This window comes from Quercus lobata, chromosome 4 (genome assembly GCF_001633185.2).
Source record: "Quercus lobata isolate SW786 chromosome 4, ValleyOak3.0 Primary Assembly, whole genome shotgun sequence".
Taxonomy (NCBI): Eukaryota; Viridiplantae; Streptophyta; class Magnoliopsida; order Fagales; family Fagaceae; genus Quercus; species Quercus lobata.
The window spans coordinates 76262298-76282404 of record NC_044907.1 but is presented as its reverse complement, the minus strand read 5'-3'; the positions used below and the strand labels follow the sequence as shown (position 1 = coordinate 76282404).

The following is a 20107-nucleotide window of genomic DNA, read 5'->3' as shown; positions in this document are numbered from 1 at the left end:
TTAAGATTAGAGGGGATAAGAATTTTGATGGGCCTTTTTAAGATTTTACTATCGAAGATCATTTCTCTTTTTGATGAAACATCAACAATTTTCGAACAATATGGGCGATTCCAATTTTCTGTTCCACTTTTTTTGTTTCATTTTATACTCCATTAATCACTATTTGTTATGTATTCATTTAACTTTCCTTATAAAATAACCAAAGTTAAAAAAAAGAAAAAAAAAAAAAAAAAGAATAATCAACCTCATGGGAAGTTTTGATTAGTGGAACACAAAAATTGCCACAGAGAATTTTTGTTCCGCTTACCTAACATGCACCCAACTAGATTGCATGAAGAAAAAAACAAAAATTGAAAATATATAGGACACTACAAAAATATTAAATTTTAATATCTACATCTTCTTGGTTTAGGAGTTTAAACCACTTAGAGGAAGCATAAACTCCCCTGTCCCCACACTGAATTTGAACCTTTTTGGACTTAATTGCACTGCATTAGGACATGCATCATGCCATTTAAATTTTTCATGAATTATATAGATATTTGTTCTATATTTTTTTATGTGCTAACTTGCAGTCTGCCCTTGGTTTTTTCTTTTGTGTTTTTGTTCCTTTGCTCTATGTTTTTGTCCTTATCCTAGCACCATGCCTAGGAAATCTAGAGCCCATAGGACCCCTTTCACTTCCTCTGAGTCTCCCTCTAGGAGTGAGGTGTTTAGGAATGATAAGTGCAGAGAGGCCTTTGATACTTTGAACAGTAAGCGTAAGATTTGGGCCAAGTGTGCTGTGGTTTTAGATGAGATTGATCCGGCCATTAGGGCTAACTTTGAGTCTAGAGGTTGGTTGCCTCTCTTAAAGAAAGATCATCCACCCCCGACCGCCCTGATTAGAGAGTTTTTCTCGAACCTCTCTTGCCACGTCTATGATTCCAACACCCTTGTTAGGAGTTGGATATGAGGTGTTGAGTTCACCATTACCCCTAGGGTAGTGGCTGAGGCTCTTGGGGTTCTAGTTGTTCGGGAGCCTGACTATCCCTATGATGAGTCACCCTCTTTAGATGTTGTCATGTCATACATCACTAGGTCATCTATCCAGTGGGGTTCTGATTCTCAGATCACATCCACTGAGCTTACCAAGTCTGCCTATCTTTTCTTTAGGATAGCGTGTCATTCGTTGTGGTCTATTTCTCATTTCCACACCATCCCTCTAGAACGATGTGTGTTTTTGTATGCTTTTGTTTCTGGTGCGTCGGTCAGTTTCCCTCATTTGTTCCATAGGGCATGCGCTTATTCATCCTATTTTCATTCATAGGATTTTGATCTTTTTAGGTCTAGATGGTTTTTCGTCTGGTGAGCCTGTTCATGTCGTTACTTCCATAGGTGCCACCTTTCTTAGACAAAGGGCTGCTCACATGCGAGCTGTTCCTTCGCGTCCTAGGGGTGCATCATCTAGTGTTGTTCCCCCTCCTCCCTCTTCCACAGGTGTTGATGCTGCTGAGACATTGGGTGTTGCTGCTGCTAATGCTGATGTTCCTCCACTGACTACTTCGGATGATTCAGACATTCGACGTATGTTGGATCATGTTTTGACCGTTCAGGCAGCTCATAGACAGATTTTGGTGGACATGCTTGATGAGATCCATGCCTTACGTATGGAGTTGGCACAGTTTAGACCACCTCCCTTTTGATGATGGAGTTTGTTTGCCCTTTGACATTCCGTCACAAAAAGGGGGAGTACTTTGCAGAGTTTTTGTTTTCAAGGGAAGAGTATTTCTTTGGTTGGAGCTTGTGGAGCTTAGATTGTATCTAGGTGCTTCACATTGTATTTTACCTTTTTAGCTCTTGTCATGTTTTGATGGGATATTCATGTTTTTGTTGGTACTTTATATATTTCTTGTTTCAAACTGTTTATTGATTTATATTTATGAGTTATTCATTGATATATGTCTTTATTATGTGTTGTTTGAAATCAAGAATTTACTTTGTTTACTTGTATTGTTTCCACACATGCGGTTATGCATTTTGTTTAGTGTTTCAGGAAATATACAGGTTGATTCAATTGAGCTGTTGTCTACACTTGCAGCTGATGGATAGTAGTTAGGATTGAATTTGTTTTATGAGCATTATTTTTGTAAAGGGCTTTTATTTTGTAAACTTTGAGCTTCTAGTTGTGTTTTGTCACGGATTGCCAAATGGGAAGTTTGTTAGGTTCTAAAGACTTAGGATTTTATGTATTTAGAACTTTAATTTGTATTGTTAGCAAACCATAATCAAAACAATGTGTTTAGAAGTGTTTTAGTCTTGCACAAAGTTGTGCATTTATGTAAAGTTGGAATTGAGCTAATGCAGGAAAGCATTATGCATTTCGGCCTGGCTCAATAGATCGAAACTTAGGCTCGATCGATCGAAGCTCGGGCAGAATGTTTTTTTTTGCAGAATTTCCAACTCAGCCCTAGTTGTTTTAAAACGTTTTTAGGGTTTCTAATTTGTCTTAAGTATAAAAGGCAAACTCTAACCATATTTTAATGTTGCTCATATTGCAGTTTGTGTAAATCTCTTATGAGATCTAGAGGAACTTTCTTTTACACAAACTTAGGGTTTTCAATGAGAAGATTTATCTACACCTTGATGATCACTCGGTTGCTGCCATTAAAGTTTAAAGAAAACACAAGCGGGTGTGCTTGTATCTGGTGGTGAATCCAAGAAAGAAGGAGTCTGTGGATTCGGAGCTTGTACGTGGTCATGTCAGTCAGTTCTATTGGTTGATAGCAATAAGAAGTCGAGCGTGGGGGCTTGTAAGTTTTATTATATGAACTTTGATTCTTTCAAGATAGTGGATTCAAGTTTACTTTAAGGATAGCTAGGTCAAATCCTCCCCAGGTTTTTACCAGTTTGGTTTCTTGGGTGATCATATATTGTGTTATTTATTTTTCCGCTACTTTGCATGTTATGATCTTTGTTATTATGATAACCTAGATTTGTTAAATTGGACTAAGTAACAACTTGGTTAATTACCTAGGTTACATCAATTGTTTTTAAGGGGTCTAAAAACCATCACTTAGCAATACAATTGTGAAAAATAAACACCACTATTATTGTTATAACATGTAGATCCACATTAACCCCACTATTATTGTTTACCAATTACCATAGTCCACCCCAACAAATTGTGAAAAATATGTCACACTTATTGCCCTAAAATTTGCACCTGCCCACTAATGTTTATGTGTAACGGCAACAATTTTGAACTCTTCATTTTTCATGCATTAGTTTTTTAAATAAATAAAATACATATATATATATATATATATATATATATTAAGACCACTTTTTTTTTTATACTGTAACAATTATCAATTGTCCCAAAATATATGTTAGTAAAAATAGTAAATTTAATCATTTAACTATTATTCCATTCATAGTTTCCCATCTTTCATCTAAATTTTCCGCGGCATATGCATATATCAATGATCTAGAAGGCATTGTACATTGTTAGTGAATAACATTGTAAAAAGAAATGATTATAATGAGTGGACAGCTGGTATGATGTGAATATTATTATTGTGATTCAATTGCGTCCAAGGTTATCCTCAAAATGGGTGGGTAGTTAAGTCAAGAATCAATAATTTAAAAGACCTTATGTTGAAAGTGAAAATAAATTGTGAAAAAAAAAATGATGGTACCAAAAACATATATAAAATTGTTAGTCTTACCGATAGTAGAGCTGGCATGATGTGGATGCAATTGAAAATTGACCTTTAGAAAACCAATGAGCTCACTGGGTTTGAATGGTGAGTCGAGTGCGGCCAAGGTCGTTTATCTCTCAGATTGGTGCGTTCTTTGCTTGCAAGGAATTCATTGTGCTCTTGATTATTATGGCTAGACGGCAGAGCTTTTTAGCTTCTGCTCCCATAGATAGTTATACAGACTTTGCACAAATATTAAATTAGTTAGATGTTTTATGAACTATATACATCCACATTTATAAGGTTAAAAAAAACACACAATCTACAAGTATTTTTGTTTTGATTAGTTTCTGTCTATACTTCTAGTCCTCCAAATCAAATGCCTTGATTTTTCTATGATTTAATATGAAAATGACTTGCCAATTTAGCCATCCTTCTAATTTTTTTCTCATTTATTCTGAAATCCAAATGTAGTTATATTAAAAACTTGTAGTTCTTGTCAATGGCCCATAGGCTAATTGGGAATACAAATTTGCAATTCCTGACTCTTGCACCTCATGAAACAAGATGATAGTTTGAGACCCAAAAAGGGAATTGGAATTAGAAAATAGTTATAGGGGTAATGGTCTATAAGCTAATGGAGGGATAAATAATATATGTTTAAAAATTATTCTTATATCATTGTAAGTATATTTTATGTATTTTTTTAACACCATCCTTATTGATAGATTAAAAGACTAATGCTCTAAACGATAACACTTTTCAAAATTATTAAATTAAAACGTTTGTTAAGCTAACCACTAACACTATTTTAATTATGATCTATCATTATATAAGAACTTGACAACTTCATAAGTAAGTTAAAAAATAAAAAATAAGAAAAGTTGCTACCATAGATTCAGTAGGTTCAAATTAAAAGGATAACTTCATAAAGAGTCATACATAGGAGTCCTATGATATATAGGACCATGGCGCCTAATAAAGGCAAGACTCAAGAGCCATGTACAAGTACAATTGCAGACAAGCCTTCAAGCTGCTTTGGGACAAAAAAACAAAGAAGATTGTAACATTCGACAGTAGAAAGTTAGAAGCATCATATACATTCGATTCGAGTACTCTTTTTGCTGACCGGAATAACTCACGTCACGTTGATTTTCTCTGGGTGTAAATAATGGACTTGCATGGCTTGATTAGTGCTTTAAAGTGTAATAGTGGTGTTATTGACAGACTGACAGTCACAGAAAGCTAGATCTAAATATAGTTAAAACTCAAAAGTCTTCCTTTATTGTCGCTAATAAGGCAGCTTTTACTGACTTCTTCGTCCGATCATAGAAAAATTATTGAATAATCTGGGAGTACCATAAATGTGGACTCTTTCTTCTCACATGAATTGTGAGTCCCATTATAAATTTAATTACTAGGGTTCACAGTTATGTGAGAAGATGCAGTATACATTTATGGTATTCCGAGAGTATATAGAATCCAAATTTTTGATAAACTACAAGCTCTAGGGTTTGGACCTAATTAAGTACCTAACATGCAAGTTGCAACCACCTTAATTTGAATAATTTTTCATAAACCCCTAGTTTTATGTATCTGTCTAGAAAACGGTGAATGGCTTTCAATTTTACTTTACAATTAAAAAAAATTGTCCCTTTATTTTACTTTACAATAAAAAACGGAACTAGAATTTTTGTTTTGGGCTGAGATTAGGCTACCTTATTGATTTACAATTTTTTTTTTAAAAAAAAATCTAAGTAAATATGTGTGCATGCATGTGAATTCGTATATTAGTTTAAAGGCGAAAACCACATTTTCGTCCCTATATTTTAAGGCGATTCTCACTTTGGTCCCTAGATTTTATTTATACCACTTTTAGTCCCTATTTAGAAAAATACCATCTATTATAGTCCTTTCTGTCAGTAACCTAATGGTAAAGTCCTAAATGGCCAACAAAATTATTAAAATGATAATAAAAAGTTTTATTTTGGCATTAAAAAATGCCACATGCCACATTAGTATCTAAATTAAAAAAATTAATTTATTTATTTTAACTAAATTAAAAAAAATTCAAAACAGAATTAAAAACCAAAAATCACGTGAATTGAGATCTAAATGTGTCTTGAACAAGAAAAACAAGAACACAAATTCAAAAAAAAAAAAAAAAAAAAAAAACACTTAGATTTGAAATGTAGAGGCACCAAGTCCATGAATAAGAACAATGGGAAGCCCCTCTCCTTGCACCACATAATGTATTCTATGACCCCGCCATGTCCAAAAATTGTACCCATCTGGCTTGAATTCCAACCTCTCAACCCCTATAGAAGAATTCGACTTAACCAAATTCAAAAAAAGAAAACCCATATATGATATAATAATAATAAAAAAAGCGAAAGAGAAAACAGACCTTGAGCAGGTTCGGTTATAAAAGAAGAACCCATAATCGAAACTCCAGAAGCTACAATTCCTCCTTTCAAAGCGAAGACCCTTCTGCTCATCTCACATTTGCTGCTTCCTTCAAGTACACAGAGAGAGAGAGAGAGAGAGAGAGAGAGAGGTACTCAAATAAGTTTAATAGTTAAAAGGGAGAGAGAAAGAGAGAGTAGTGGGTTTACAGTGTTGATAAAATCGTGCGGACAAGATTAGTCTGTTAGGAAATGGGTTGAAGAGTTGGGTTCTGAGTGAAGAGGAAAGAGGAGCAGTCAATGAAGAAGAAGGAGAAGACGTTATTGAAGCTTAAAAGACAACCAGGGACTATGTTTGATAAGACAAATGGTGGGAACTGTAGAGGAACTGTAACACAAACCTAGGGTTGTGTTTTTATTTTTCTTGTTTATGGCACATTTAGATCTCAATTCATATGATTTTTGGTTTTTAATTTTGTTTTTATTTTTTTTTATTTAGTTAAAATTAATAAATTTTTTTTTTTTTTTTAAATTTAGATGTTGACATAGCATTTTTTAATGCCAAAATAATTTTTTTTTTTTTTTTATATTTTTAATAGTTTTGTCTATCATCTAGGACTTTGTTGCTAGGGCACTGACGGAAATAACTAAAATGGATGACATTTTTCTAAATAGGGACTAAAAGTGGTAAAAATAAAATCTATGAACCAAAGTGAGAATCACTTGAAAATGTATGGACGAAAATGTGGTTTTCACCTAGTTTAAAAAAAAGTTAAAATGTTTACTCCCAAGTCCAAACTAAGTCATAAATCATATATATGTTCTATACAAAAGTTAAATGTTTGCAAAATTATCTTATATGAAAATTTTAAATCTTTCTAAATTCAATTGATTATAAAAAAGTTCTCTACTTTTCAATAGACATTTATACCAAACATTCAAAAATGACTTAGCGTCTTCCTTGAAAGTTATGCTTAATTATAGTTTTTCATGAAATGCAATTCATGGTAGTGAAAATATTAGCGCTTTCTTTTTTTCTATTTTCTTTTTTCAAGGAGAAAAAGTTTGTTGTGGAGGAATTGAGAAGTTTTGGAGAATTTGATTTAAAATGAAATAAAATAACCAGAAAAGAGAAGTTTTGGAAAAATTGGTTCTATGAGGCTCTTGAAAAATGGGAATGGAAAAGCTAAAGCTAAACTAATGGTCTATCATAACTGATGTGAGGGAGGGGACATCAATAGTTAAAAGATACGGTAAAACTAAGTCAATAGATTAAAAAATTACTAGATGATATGGCTTCAATTTTGCAAAGCAATCTTGCAAAGATCACTTAATGAGAGCAACTAGAGGGGTCAAGGGTTCTAGTTTTATGTAATATAGAAGAGTTTAAAAAAAAAAATTCGGGGGCCAATCAATGTAGTTTCACCTTTGCTGCATAAACTTTAGTGGCTTGTTTGGATGTTTAAAAAAGGAGGGGGAGTAGAGTAGAGGGAGGGAGAGTAATTCAATTACATTGTTTGGAAGTTTTTTATAGAAAGAGGGAGAGGAATTTGGAGGGGTTTGGAGGGGATTCAACCCCCTCTAACCCCTCATTTTTAATTCCCTCAAATTAAAGAGATTTGGAGGGAGAATATAGTAGATAAATGATTGACCAAATGAATTCTCCAATTTACCCTTTCTAAATTAACAAAATTACGAATTGATTATATATAATCTTTGTTTGTTTCCTGAGAAAATTTAAGGTGAATGAAATAAAAATTGAATCTCACTATTTCACTGACACTGAAGCCGAACAACCCCTTTTTTTACACACTTAACCACGTCGTTTTTGCTAAAAACTATTGAAAGATCACAAAAATGAAAAATAAATAATAAAAAATCAACTAATAAATTGAAAATTTTGAATTTTATTGCTCCAACTTTTTGGAAACCAAACAGAGTAATATGCCAATGGAGACATCTTTCTTCTGGGGTTGTGCCAAGCTGGTCTTTGGATCTGGAGCAGAGCTACGGTTTTCAGTGGACGTGTCATTCTCGGAGGAGTAGAACTTGAGTCTGAGTCAAGGCTCACAAGCAACGCACTGGTTGTATGGGCAAGAGGAACCAGACCCAGTTTGTCCCTCTTTCAAAGTTCGATGATAATCTCATCATCTCTGGTACTATTTTTTCTCGTGAATTCAGACACCCTTTTAGCTGGTTTTGAAGCTAAACTCGTTTTCAATGTTAATAGATTATCATATTGTTGAGAAAAGTTTCTGTTTTAAAATTTTGATTTTTATTTCATCATTACCCTGTTTTACTTTTTTGAAGTTGGTTTTACCTCGTGAATTGAGATATTTTGGCTGATATTCTTGACATTCTAAATTTATTTTTATTTTTATTATAATTTTTTTAGGTAATAAAAATTATTTTATAATAGTTAATAGTAGTTTTTTACTTTTATTAGTGGTATTTGATGGAATGAGAATGTTGATTAAATAATTATTTAAATTAACAAATTAATCATAGATCAATATTGCAAGTTCATTTTCAAATAGAGGTAAATTTGTCTATTTAAATCATTTACTCTCCTATCCATCCAAAATTTTAAAACATCCAAACAAGAGGAATGACTAATTACTCCATTCCCCCTTACTAATTTTAAAAACATCCAAACAAGATGGATGATAACCATTCCTTTCTACTCTCCTCCCCATTACTCTCCTCTCCTCTATTCCCTTCCGCTCTCCTCCCTTTCTAAACTTCCAAACAAGCCATAGGGGTTTTTTATTATTATTTTTTGTTGGGAATGGGAGGAGGAGAAGCAGAGGTAGATGCAGAGGGGTTTGAACCCATGACATGAAAATTGAAATGTAAAGGCCCATTGGCAAATGAGCATTTATTCAATCTATGATCAATATTACTATAAAAAGATAACTGGTGTCTTTAGGCTTACAGTATTTGTTAATAAGTTATTTTAGAAAAATTTTACTACCACTTTTATGAGAAATATAATAAGTTGTAAAAAACAATCAATTACTTTTTCTTTTTCCACAAAAAGTTCTTAAAAATATTTTCTAAACTAATGTTTAAGGCTTTAAGGTATCCATTAATTCTTCAAAAAAATACATGTATCTCTTATTGGCAGGCCCATCCAAATTTCAAATGTGAAAACTGAAAAGACTGAGAATAGGGTCAATTAAAACTAGTCTAGCCCACTTGGGCCCAAACAAGAAACTAGCGTACGGAAACAAGCATTTCATTGGTATAAGTATAACCTTTAGGCCCTAAAAATAAAATTAATAAAAAAGGGGTATAACCTTTAGGTCCTATACATGGTTTTAAAAATCGGTACGGTGAAAGAACTGGAAAATGAGCTAATTACCGGTTTTATGGTCGGACCGAGGTCCGACCGATGGTTGAACCGATGACGTCATAAATAATTTAATTAATATTTATTTAAATTATATAAATAATTAATAATTTTTTAATATACTAAAAACATAATTAGGCTCATGACTAGCACATTACAAAGAGTTCACTGCCACACATTTACTGATTTACAACATTTATCAACAAGTCATTGAAAGCCCATCAAAAAATCCTCCTCCAATTAGGCAATTACAGGGAAATACAGTTAACAATTTGTACAAAATGGTGACTTAGCTTATCATTCATATTCTATTCTATTCAATAGATACACATTCATATTCTATTCAACAGACTCAACAATTTATACAAAATGGTGACTTGGCTTATCATTCTACCTGCTTTGCTTCAAATCCACCCAAGTTACCATCCAACCCCAACCACAAAAAATGTAGGACATCCAAACAAACTCAACTCATCTATAGTTTTGTCTTCTAATAAAAAAATACACATACCACAACAATAAGTTCATTAGTCATTACATTTACATCCAAATGACAAATGACAAATAACAAATTAGTTCATTACATCCAAATAGCAAATAAGTTATAAAGTTTCAAAAAAACTACTAAGTTTTAACTTTTAAGACCCAAGCTTCATTTGTTATGAAGAAAATTGAAATCAATATCATCATGTGAACCAAATGCTCCACCACTAGCATCATCATCATCATCCTCATCTTCATCTTCTTCATCTTCAACATGAATAGGATGATTTTTATCTCTAAATCCGGGAGGAGCATCATCTTCATCACCAAATGATTCCAAATTAATGTCATCATCATCATCCTCAATCACTTCATTGTCCATATCTATACAAATTCCAAAACCAAAGAACAATATCATTTCTCATAAATAATAAATAGTCTAATAAAAATATGCATCTAGGCAAAGAATTGTTATAAACTAACCTCTTTGTACATGGCTAGAAGACCCTTCTTCAATTGGATAGACTCCCTCTTCATATAATGCATTTTCTATCTCCTCATGATCAAGAAATGGAGGTTCCTCATCTTCCACTACCCAGAATTCAGTTTTATCGATACTTGCATAGTCAATAGGATCAAAATTGAACTTCTTCCTTTTGACTCTATATCATGAGATGAACATAATTAATAATTTATTTAGTAACCAAATCACTTATATTTAACAATCACAAAGAACCCACTTGACCAAATCAATGAATCACTCATATTTCCCCACAAAAACATTGAAACAAAGAAACTATATAATATATACCTTTCTTTCAATCGGTAGTTATAATGAACAAACACAAGATCATTAAGTCGTTGATGCTCCAATCTATTTCTTCTTTTGGTATGTGTTTGTTCAAAAGCACTCCAATTCCGCTCACATCCCGAAGAGGCAGTTATTTGGCTAAGGATCCGAATTGCAAACTTTTGTAAGGTTGGAGCACAAGATCCAAACAACTTCCACCACTCATCTAAGTTCCATATAAAACACAAAACAATAATACAATGAATCAATAAACACAACTATACTTATCCTAAAAATATAAAAAAGAGCTATGATCTTTAAAACATATTTTTATTTTATTATTAGTTAAAGTAAACATTATCTTACCCGGCTGAGATGTCTTGGCTGATTCTTGAGCTAGTTGGGTTCCAAAAGTTTGTTCACGCTCTCGAAATAGCCTTAATTCCTCCACCAACTTCAACCGACCAACTGAAACTTTTAATTCAATAACATCTGTCACAGCAGATTGTGTCTCTAGCCTCTTATTAAGAGTGGATGTGTCATATTGGAATTCAGGATTCAACCAATAAGCAGCAGCATGAATATCTCTATAGAATTGATTATCCCAACGATCCTTGATAATATTAACATAAGGCTCCCATAGTCTCTTCTTGTCCTTGAAATTTTTTTTAATTCCATCAATTACTTTATACATGCCATCATATACATAACCCATAGCTGCTTTTTCATCAGAATCAACAATGCGTAATAAACGAATTAATGGTGACATAATATGCACAATTACATGACAATCATTCCAAAATTGATTATCAAGAATGATTTTCACCACTGCCTTTGCTTTCTTATCTTTTGCATATTTTGATTCAACATAAAATTTGCTAGTCACCAATGCTTGTAAGTCATGCTTATGTTCCTTAAGACTCCCTAAGGCAATGAAAGTAGTAGCAAACCTAGTTGGCCCTGGACGCACAATTTCCGTCCAATTTTTTCTAGTCCTCAACCAAGCTTGCAAAGCTACATGGTTATAGATGAACACAGTGATCTTGGATGCACGCTTTGCAAGTTTAGCTACATGATCCATCTTCCCAATCTCTTTAAAAATTAGGTTTAGGCAATGTGCTGCACAAGGTGACCAACTAATGTTCTTATATTTTCCACATAAAATTCTTCCAGCAGCTACATAATTTGCAGCATTGTTAGTGACCAAATGTACTATATTTGCAGGACAAACCCAATTAACAATTTCATCAAACAAGTTACTTAAATTAATAGCATCCTTAACCAAGTCAGAAGCATCAATAGAATGTATAAAAATAATACCTTTAGGACAATAGACAAGAAAATTAATCAATGTTCTATGCCTAGTATTAGTCCACCCATCAGCCATTATTGTACAACCAGTATTAGCCCAATATGAACGATGAGAATCAACAATCAATTGAACTTCTCTTTTTGCTTCTCTCAACAAAGGCACTCGAAGGGTATGATAATTTAGGCCTCTATATCCAGGACCATAAGAAGCTACAACATTGAGCATAGGTTGATAATAACTAGAATTCACAGCATTAATTGGAATGCAAGCATCATACATCCATCTAGCTACAACCATATCAACCCTCCGCTTCTTTTCTTTGCCAGCAAGCACACTTTTAATAGAAGGTTGAGCTCCCAGTGTTGTCCTAGGAGCGAAGTAATTACCAATGTGACCAACCTTTCTCTTGCCAAGATTGGATCTTCGTGGAAAATTACTAGGACTACTTCTATTTCCCCTACCTAACCCCCTACCTCTAGGAGTAATTTCTTGGACATCTTCAAATTCTGGTGAATCCTCTAATGGCGAATAATTAGATGCTTCTTGATCCTTTTTTGTTTGTTCTTTAGATTTTGAAATTTCCTTCAAATTCTCAACCATTTGGAACCTAACATCATAAGGTACACCCATACATGCAGCCACATCACCTTTAATTCCAGTTAGATGTCTTTTCATCTGATTAATGCCCCCTCCTTTATAAGTTTTCCCACAATGTATACATCTATAACTACTTCTTCCGTCTTTCAACTCTTCAGTTACATGATCCCATGCAGGATCACATTTTGCCCTCACTGATGAAGAATTAGCATTAGACCCGGTTGTAGAAGCACGTTCATTAGATGGCACAGAGGCAGATTCCATTTCACTCAACAATTTCAGACTGTAAACAATATTTCACAAACAATAATATGCTGTAAATCAAATCCACAACATACTCAGTAAAATACAAATACACTATAAACAATATTTCACAAACAATAATTCTCTGTAAATCAAATCCACATCATTGATCATACACAAAATCCACAACACACTCTGTAAAATACTCTGTAATTTATATTTCACAAATAGTAATACTCTGTAAATCAAATCCACAACATACTCTGTAAATTAATAATTGAAAGATAGAAGTAACCACTTACCAGTGAAGTCACAGAACGGAGAACCTAAGATGAAGCCGAGAACATGAATGGAGAATCTGAGATGAAGCTGAGAAAAAATAAAAATAAAAAAGAACCAAGAAAAGAAAATTATCAAAATCAAAATCAAAATCAAGTAATAATTGAAAGATAGAAATAGAAGTTACCACTTAGGCACTTACCCAGTGAAGTCCAGTGAAGTGAAGGAATGGAGAACCTAAGATGACCGAGAGAAATGAAAAAAAAAAAAAAAACAGAATCAAGAAAAGAAAATTATCAAAATCAAAATCAAGTCATAAAATCAAAAGAAAAGAATGTTACCTTACCTGATGAAGCCGAGAAGCAGAGAGCAGACCACTTTAGAGGGCGAGACCGAGAACCCGTAAGGATGAGAAGGAAAAAACCCAAAAAGAAAAAAAAAAACCCAGTACTTCAAACCCGTGAGCTTGAGTGAGGCGGAGAGGAAGAAAAATGTTTGAGGCAGAGAGGAAGAGACTAGAGAGTGTGAGCTTGAGTGAGGCGGGGAGGGCGAGTCAAAGGGCAGAGAGTGTGAGCGGCGAGTTACAGAGGTAGAGAGAGTGAGGCGGAGAGGGCGAGGCAGAGAAGGTGAGGCAGAGTGTGAGGCGAGGTACAGAGGCAGTGAGGCGGAGAGGGCGAGCGGCGACTGGTGAGGCAGTGAGGCGGAGAGAATGAGGCGGAGAGGGCGAGCTCTGAGCGGCGAGGCAGAGAGCCTGTGAGCGGTGAGGAAGAGAGGCTGTGAGCTTGGGTGAGGCGGAGATATTGAGATTTGAGAGTCTGAGTCTGAGATAGTGAAAAATGAAAATGACAAACACAAAATGAGAGTGAGCTTTAGGGTTAGGATTCCAGCCTAAAACGACGTAGTTTTGTTGTTTTAGCCTAAAACAACAAAACTACGTCGTTTTAGGCTGGGAAAGGACAAAAAAAAAAGTAACCGGTCAGTAACCGGTTTAACCGCGCCGATTCTCGATTTTCCGGTTGAACCGGCCAGTTTTTACTGTTTCGCGGTTTTTACATTATTTTCGGTTTTTTTTTAACATAACCGGACCGGATTAAAAACCAGTTCCCGGTTGAACCGGTCGAACCGGCCGGTCCGGTCCGGCTTTTAAAACTATGGTCCTATAAAAAGATTATAACCTTTAGGTCCTAAAAACTCTCGTTGTAGGAAAATTATTAATATTAGCAAATACTTGTAGCAAAAACTCTCGTTTGTAAGCCCATTTTTGTGTATAACATTTAAAAAATGGCATGTTATTATTAATGATAGCAAATATTTATTAACTTGGTTCCACCAATACTCTCTCTCACTCACTCTCTCTTGTAAAGGCAGCTGATGCAGAGCAAGGTGTAGTGCAGAAGGCCAAGGTTAATGAGCTGCAGAAACGACATGTCGTTCAGTAGCATAGTTGTAAATACTGCCTGTAGCTTATTAAGAGCGAGTTAGTTATGGTTAGTGGGCACGTGTACATTCAAGATCATCTGTTAGTTTGTAGTTTGTTAATCCTGCTGAAATGACGTAGATTAGTTAGAATAGATTAGCTATAACAGAGTATATATGTATAGGTTCTTGTTATGTATTGATTAGTGTGTGATAATACAAATCTCATTTCCTTTGGATTCTCTCAATTCTCTCTAGAATCAAGGAAGTTTTCTTTCATCTCTGACTCCACATAAAATTGAAACTTTGCAGTCTTCTCTAACATAGTGATTTAATAGGTCTCTTTTTTTTTTTTTTTTTTTTTTTTTTTGTAGAGAAAAGAAGCCATGCATTATGAACATGGCAGTACATAGAGGAGGAGTTTCTACTTGGAACGTGAGTCTAAGCTGCGAAACAGTCGATACCCTTGATGATACCCCTTCCACCGTTCTGTTTTGCGTGAGACAAATGTTTAAAGCAATCGAATTTGAAGAGTACTTTATGAACCAATTCGAAAACCCAATGACCGATTTCAACCCCTTTGAGTTCCAAGAACAAGAGTTTCTCAATGAAAACACTGATTTTTTGTGTCAAAGACTTTCTCCGCTTTTTTCTCCTTCAATTTCATTAGACCTTCACCCGCAACAGCAGAAGGATTTGCTGCACGAGATCGTTTCATCTGCTCATAAGATTTTGGTGAATCATTATAATTCCAATTCAACTGCAACTGGAAACAACAAGCGTTGGTTGATGTTGGTGGATTTGCATATCTTCACAACATATTATTTGAGTTCAGAATTCGAAGGAGGATATGCTGCTAATTACTGCCCAATCGGCCATCACAGCCATCCCTTAGGGGAATTGAGGAAGAAAAAACAGAAGTTCAAGACGTCACCATTTAATAGAACGGTGGCTTTTTGTAGAAAAGAATTGAAAAGAAAACTGAAAACGCTGCGGTCGTGTTATAGGGCTTAAGTGAAGCTCTCTGGATGGAGGATTTTCAAGATGTAGACTTAATTAGATAGTAGTTATGCATGGCATGGATTTGTTTATCGGACAAGGATCTGTATTAAATTGTTTTTTTTTTTTTTTTCCTATTTTTTCTTTAAATATTCTTATAGAATTTTTATTTGTAATTTTTTATCGGACAAGCATCTCTTTTAATTTCAAAAAAAATTTAAGAAGTTGCAATTAATAAATTCATAATTAAGTCAATTCACTTAAATTGATAATATGCTATGGCACCCGTGATCAAGAGCCATTGAATTTTTGCTTGAAATTAGAGTCCTAACAATGATTTTGGAAGGAGATTCAAAGATAGTCATAAAATCTTTGGAAAATGAAGAGGAATCTCTAGTTTCTTACGGACACTTAATCTCAGGTGCAAAGTTGATTATAGAATCCTTTATGTTCTATTAGTTTTTCATTTTTATGCCCTCAAAACAATTATGTTGCACATAACCTTGCTAAGCATGTTAATATATAAATGTCACAAGTTTTTCGGTATGGATAGAAAATTTTCTTCCACATCTCAACATTGTATTTCAAGCCAATTTTGCTTTTATTTAATTGAGATCATTTTATTCTTAAAATAAATAAATAAGTTATTTTATTTTTTATTAAAAAAATAATGTTGTATTTAATTAAAATATTAAAAAGTTCAAAATGTTTAAATGGCTTTGCCTCATGAAACTTGTTAGCATGGGAAATTATCCAAATTTACCTTTCGTTATATTTGATTGATACGCGGATCTAATTGTGAATTTTTAAATTATTTGAGGATTAATTGTTTTAAAGACTACGTCAAAGTTTTAATTTAATTTTTTTTTTTTTTGGTTGGAAAATTGTCTCAAATTTCAATTGTGACTTGGAAAGTTGATTGGGTTTTCTAGTTGAAGAAGGAAAAATTAATTTGAGTTTCCTTAATGTGGAAAAAAAGACCATTCCTTAGTGTGAAAAAAAAGTCTATTTCTTATTAAAGAAGTAATGCATTCATTGTTATAGGGGGAATAGAAAGAGTATTATAAATAGATAATACTACCCAAAAAAAATTGAGGGTTTTAGCCCAAGGGTCCTCCCTATGGGGAGAGGGAAAATAGAACATGAAATCAAGAGAGAGAAAAAATGAATTTTTACTTGGGTGATAACTCAAGGAGAGAGACAACAAGGTTTGGGTTTTGTCAACAACGTTTTTTTTTTTTTTTTTTTTTTTTTTTTGGTAAATCACAAAAATCAAGGAGGATTTGTGAAGTTTTGCTTGATGTTGCAAAGTTCTAAAGAAAGAGGTGCTGCATAGAGAGAGATATCTAAGGAGAGCTATGCGTAAAAGAGAAAGAAGAAGAGAAGAAAGCTATAGAGGAGAGAGTAAAGTATTGTTTCCTTCGAGTTAAATAATTAATGTGTATGAGAGCAAAGAAAAACAAGAAAATTTTTCTTTAGCCATGAGACACAAAGAGTGTGTGTGAAAGCAAAGAAAAATAAGGAGAGTTTTCCACATAAATATTTATGTTTTGTGTGTGATTTCTATTTGGAATTGGTAATATTAGTGATAATATTATTTGGGACCTAACAAGTGGTATCAGACTTTGGTTGACTTATTGGATGCTTATTTTTGTGTGAATTAAAATGGAAAAGAAGGGATTGCTTTGATTAAAGTGGAGGGATTCTGAGACAAAAGAAGACTACTTGATTTCGATGGAGCTATCCCAAGAAAAAAGAAGATAGTTGATGGAATTTGAATCAAGGTGGAGACTTTTGGAAAATTGCCTCAAATTCCAATTATAACTTGGAAAGTTAATTGGGTTTCTTAATTGAAGAATGAAAAATTAGTCTAAGTTTATTTGGTGTGGAAGGAAAGTCTAACAAATAAATATAATACAAATAAATGTAATACAAAAGCAAAGGTTGTTCGAAACTAGTTTTGGGCCAATCCCTTCAAACCACTTTAAGAAGGTAACATGTGCCATTAAGCATAGAAGAAGATTTATTTGAATTTACCTTTTTCCTTCCTTTTTTATTTTATTTTTAATTTCAGAGGACAATGGCACATGTCAACTTCTTAAGTGAATATTGGATTAAATTTTGTTCATAAAGTAATGGATATAATATTTTTTTTGTTAGCTTTATAACTTTAAAGTACTAAGTAAATATAGTTAGTATTAACATAGATGTTATTTTCATATGAGCTCATTATTGTTACTACTTTATTATTAATTTATTATCCACCTTCAATGTGATTTTTTTTTTTTTTTTCTTTAAGACTCGATCCATCCTCTAAACCCTAAATAAATATCACTCGAACCTTAAAAAAAATCATCCCGAATTCATGTCGGTCTATTCAAAAAAAAAAAAAAAATCACCATAAGATGTTTTTCCTCTTATCAATGAGAAACGTTTCTCCACCACCTCTCTCAATTCTACAAATAAAAGTGAAAGTTGGTGATACTTTCAATTTTTCATATCACAAACTCAATTTATCTCTTTTGCAAAATTATAAGGCTCTCTCTCTCTCTCTCGTGTATTAGAAATTAAAGAAACTAGAGGAGCAAATTGAATTACATGGGTCTAGAAGTCACAATAGTTGCAGAGCTGAAGAAGAGCTCAACGGCAAGTAGCTTAAGCATAAAAACTACATGTAGTATAGTCTTGGCTAGTGGACATGTGAGCTACACGTGATTGTCTTAGCTATACATTTTTGTTAGTTAGTTTGTTAGATCAGTAAAGTTAGTTTTTGGCTTGAGTTAGCTTCTTAGTGTTGTATATAAACTCTTGTAATTATCTTTTTACATTAGATCAATGATATAATTTTCTCAGTAAATTTCATATGGTATTAGAGCTTACCTGCTCTATTTTCTCCCAAATTTCTAGGGTTTGTTCTTGAGAGATTTGAAGCTTCTTCAATGGCTGAAGCTACTAATACTTCATCTTCTTCCTCTGTGCAAGATCCTACACTCGTAGAGGATATCTCAAATCCTCTATTTCTTCATCATGCTAAGAGTCCTAGTGCCATGCTTATGCCTGAACCCTTGATTGGTGAGAACTAACATGCTTGGGTTCGTTCAATGAAGAAGGCATTGGTTGCTAAGAATATGTTTGGCTTTGTCAATGGTAGCATCACTCTCTCTTCACCATTGATAAAGACTCTAGCAGCAGTTGATGCTTGGATTCCCTGTGACAACATGGTAGGTCCTTGGTTGATAAAGGCTATGTCACATCAAATTCGTGTGAGTATTACCTACAGAGACACTGCTCTGGAGATCTAGAATGATCTCAGAGATACACATTCTCAAGGGAATGGACCTAAGGTTTTCCAACTTCAAAAAGACATAGCTTCAATGTGTCAAAGTGAGTTTTCAATTACCAATTATTTCACTCAGTTGAAGCTCTTTTGGGATCAACTTCAAAATTTTAGGCCTACTCCTACCTATTCTTGTGGAAAGTGTACTTGTAATTTGTCTCAAAAGCTTGAAGATCTTCATCTTCAAGAATCAATGATGCAATTTCTAACAGGGCTCAATGAGTCACACTCTCAAATCAAAGGACAGATCTTGTTAATGGAACCATTGCCAACCATTAACAAAGTCTATTCCTTGTTGATTCAAGAAGAAAGGCAAAGGAGTATAGGGCTTGGCAATTCTATTCACATAGAGTCTACTACTCTAGCAGTGAAGGGTTCTAATGTCAATTCCAATTCCAATTTTCCTGGATTCTTTGGTAATTCTAGTGTTTCTGGAGGAAAGAATTCCAAAGGGAAAGACAGACTCATATGCACTCACTCTAGTAAGCTTGGACATGTCATGGAGAAGTGCTTCAAGCTACATGGTTTTCCTCTAGGCTTCAAACTTGAAGGCAAGAACTTTATGGTGAATCAAGTCAATGTTCAAAAGGCTTATGCAGACAATGGTCCTACATCTGCTACTTTTCATTTCACTCAAGAACAATGTCAGCAGTTTTTTACCATGTTGGGGACTCAAATGCAAGTTGTGCATCTCCACATTGGTGGCACGGAGACTCAATTCAATATGGGCAACAACGAAGCACACATGGCCAACAATGTGATTAAGCCTAATCTAGTTGTTCCTTTTTCTAATACCATAGATGCTCTCACCATGGCAGGTATGTTAAGTTCTACTTGTCTTCATTTGAGGCATTCATTCTTTTCTGCCCAAATTGTGCATAGAACAACTTTTGGTGGTGATACTTGGGTCATTGACACTAGTTTAACAGATCATATAGTGCATTCTATTCATCTATTGACTGATTTTACTACTGTCAATTGTGTGGTTGAACTTCCTAATGGTGAGACTGCCTTGGTAACTCATATTGGTTCTATATGTCTTTCTAAAAATTTGATCTTAACCAATGTGCTTTGTGTTCCATCCTTTTCTTTCAAACTTTTATTAGTTAGCCAACTCACCAAGAAAATGCATTGCTGTCTCATTTTCCTGTCTACTTTTTGTCTCATTTAGCTAGAGGATGATTGGTGTGGGTAAAGTTCATGATGTGTTG

At 33.9% G+C, this 20107-nt stretch overlaps 1 protein-coding gene and 1 long non-coding RNA gene across 2 annotated transcripts; both read right to left on the bottom strand.

The window, feature by feature from the left end:
* Positions 1–11132: 11132 nt before the first annotated feature.
* Positions 11133–12700, bottom strand: LOC115985826. Its single transcript, XM_031108727.1, has 2 exons — positions 11232–12700; positions 11133–11181 (listed from the first exon to the last, which is right to left on the bottom strand). Exons 1-2 carry the CDS (start codon positions 12698–12700, stop codon positions 11133–11135), a joined length of 1518 nt encoding a protein of 505 aa, XP_030964587.1.
* A 110-nt stretch (positions 12701–12810) lies between these two features.
* Positions 12811–13782, bottom strand: LOC115983548. Its single transcript, XR_004090094.1, has 4 exons — positions 13486–13782; positions 13347–13381; positions 13168–13234; positions 12811–12905 (listed from the first exon to the last, which is right to left on the bottom strand). It is a non-coding gene; the product is annotated as an uncharacterized LOC115983548 (long non-coding RNA).
* Positions 13783–20107: the final 6325 nt, after the last annotated feature.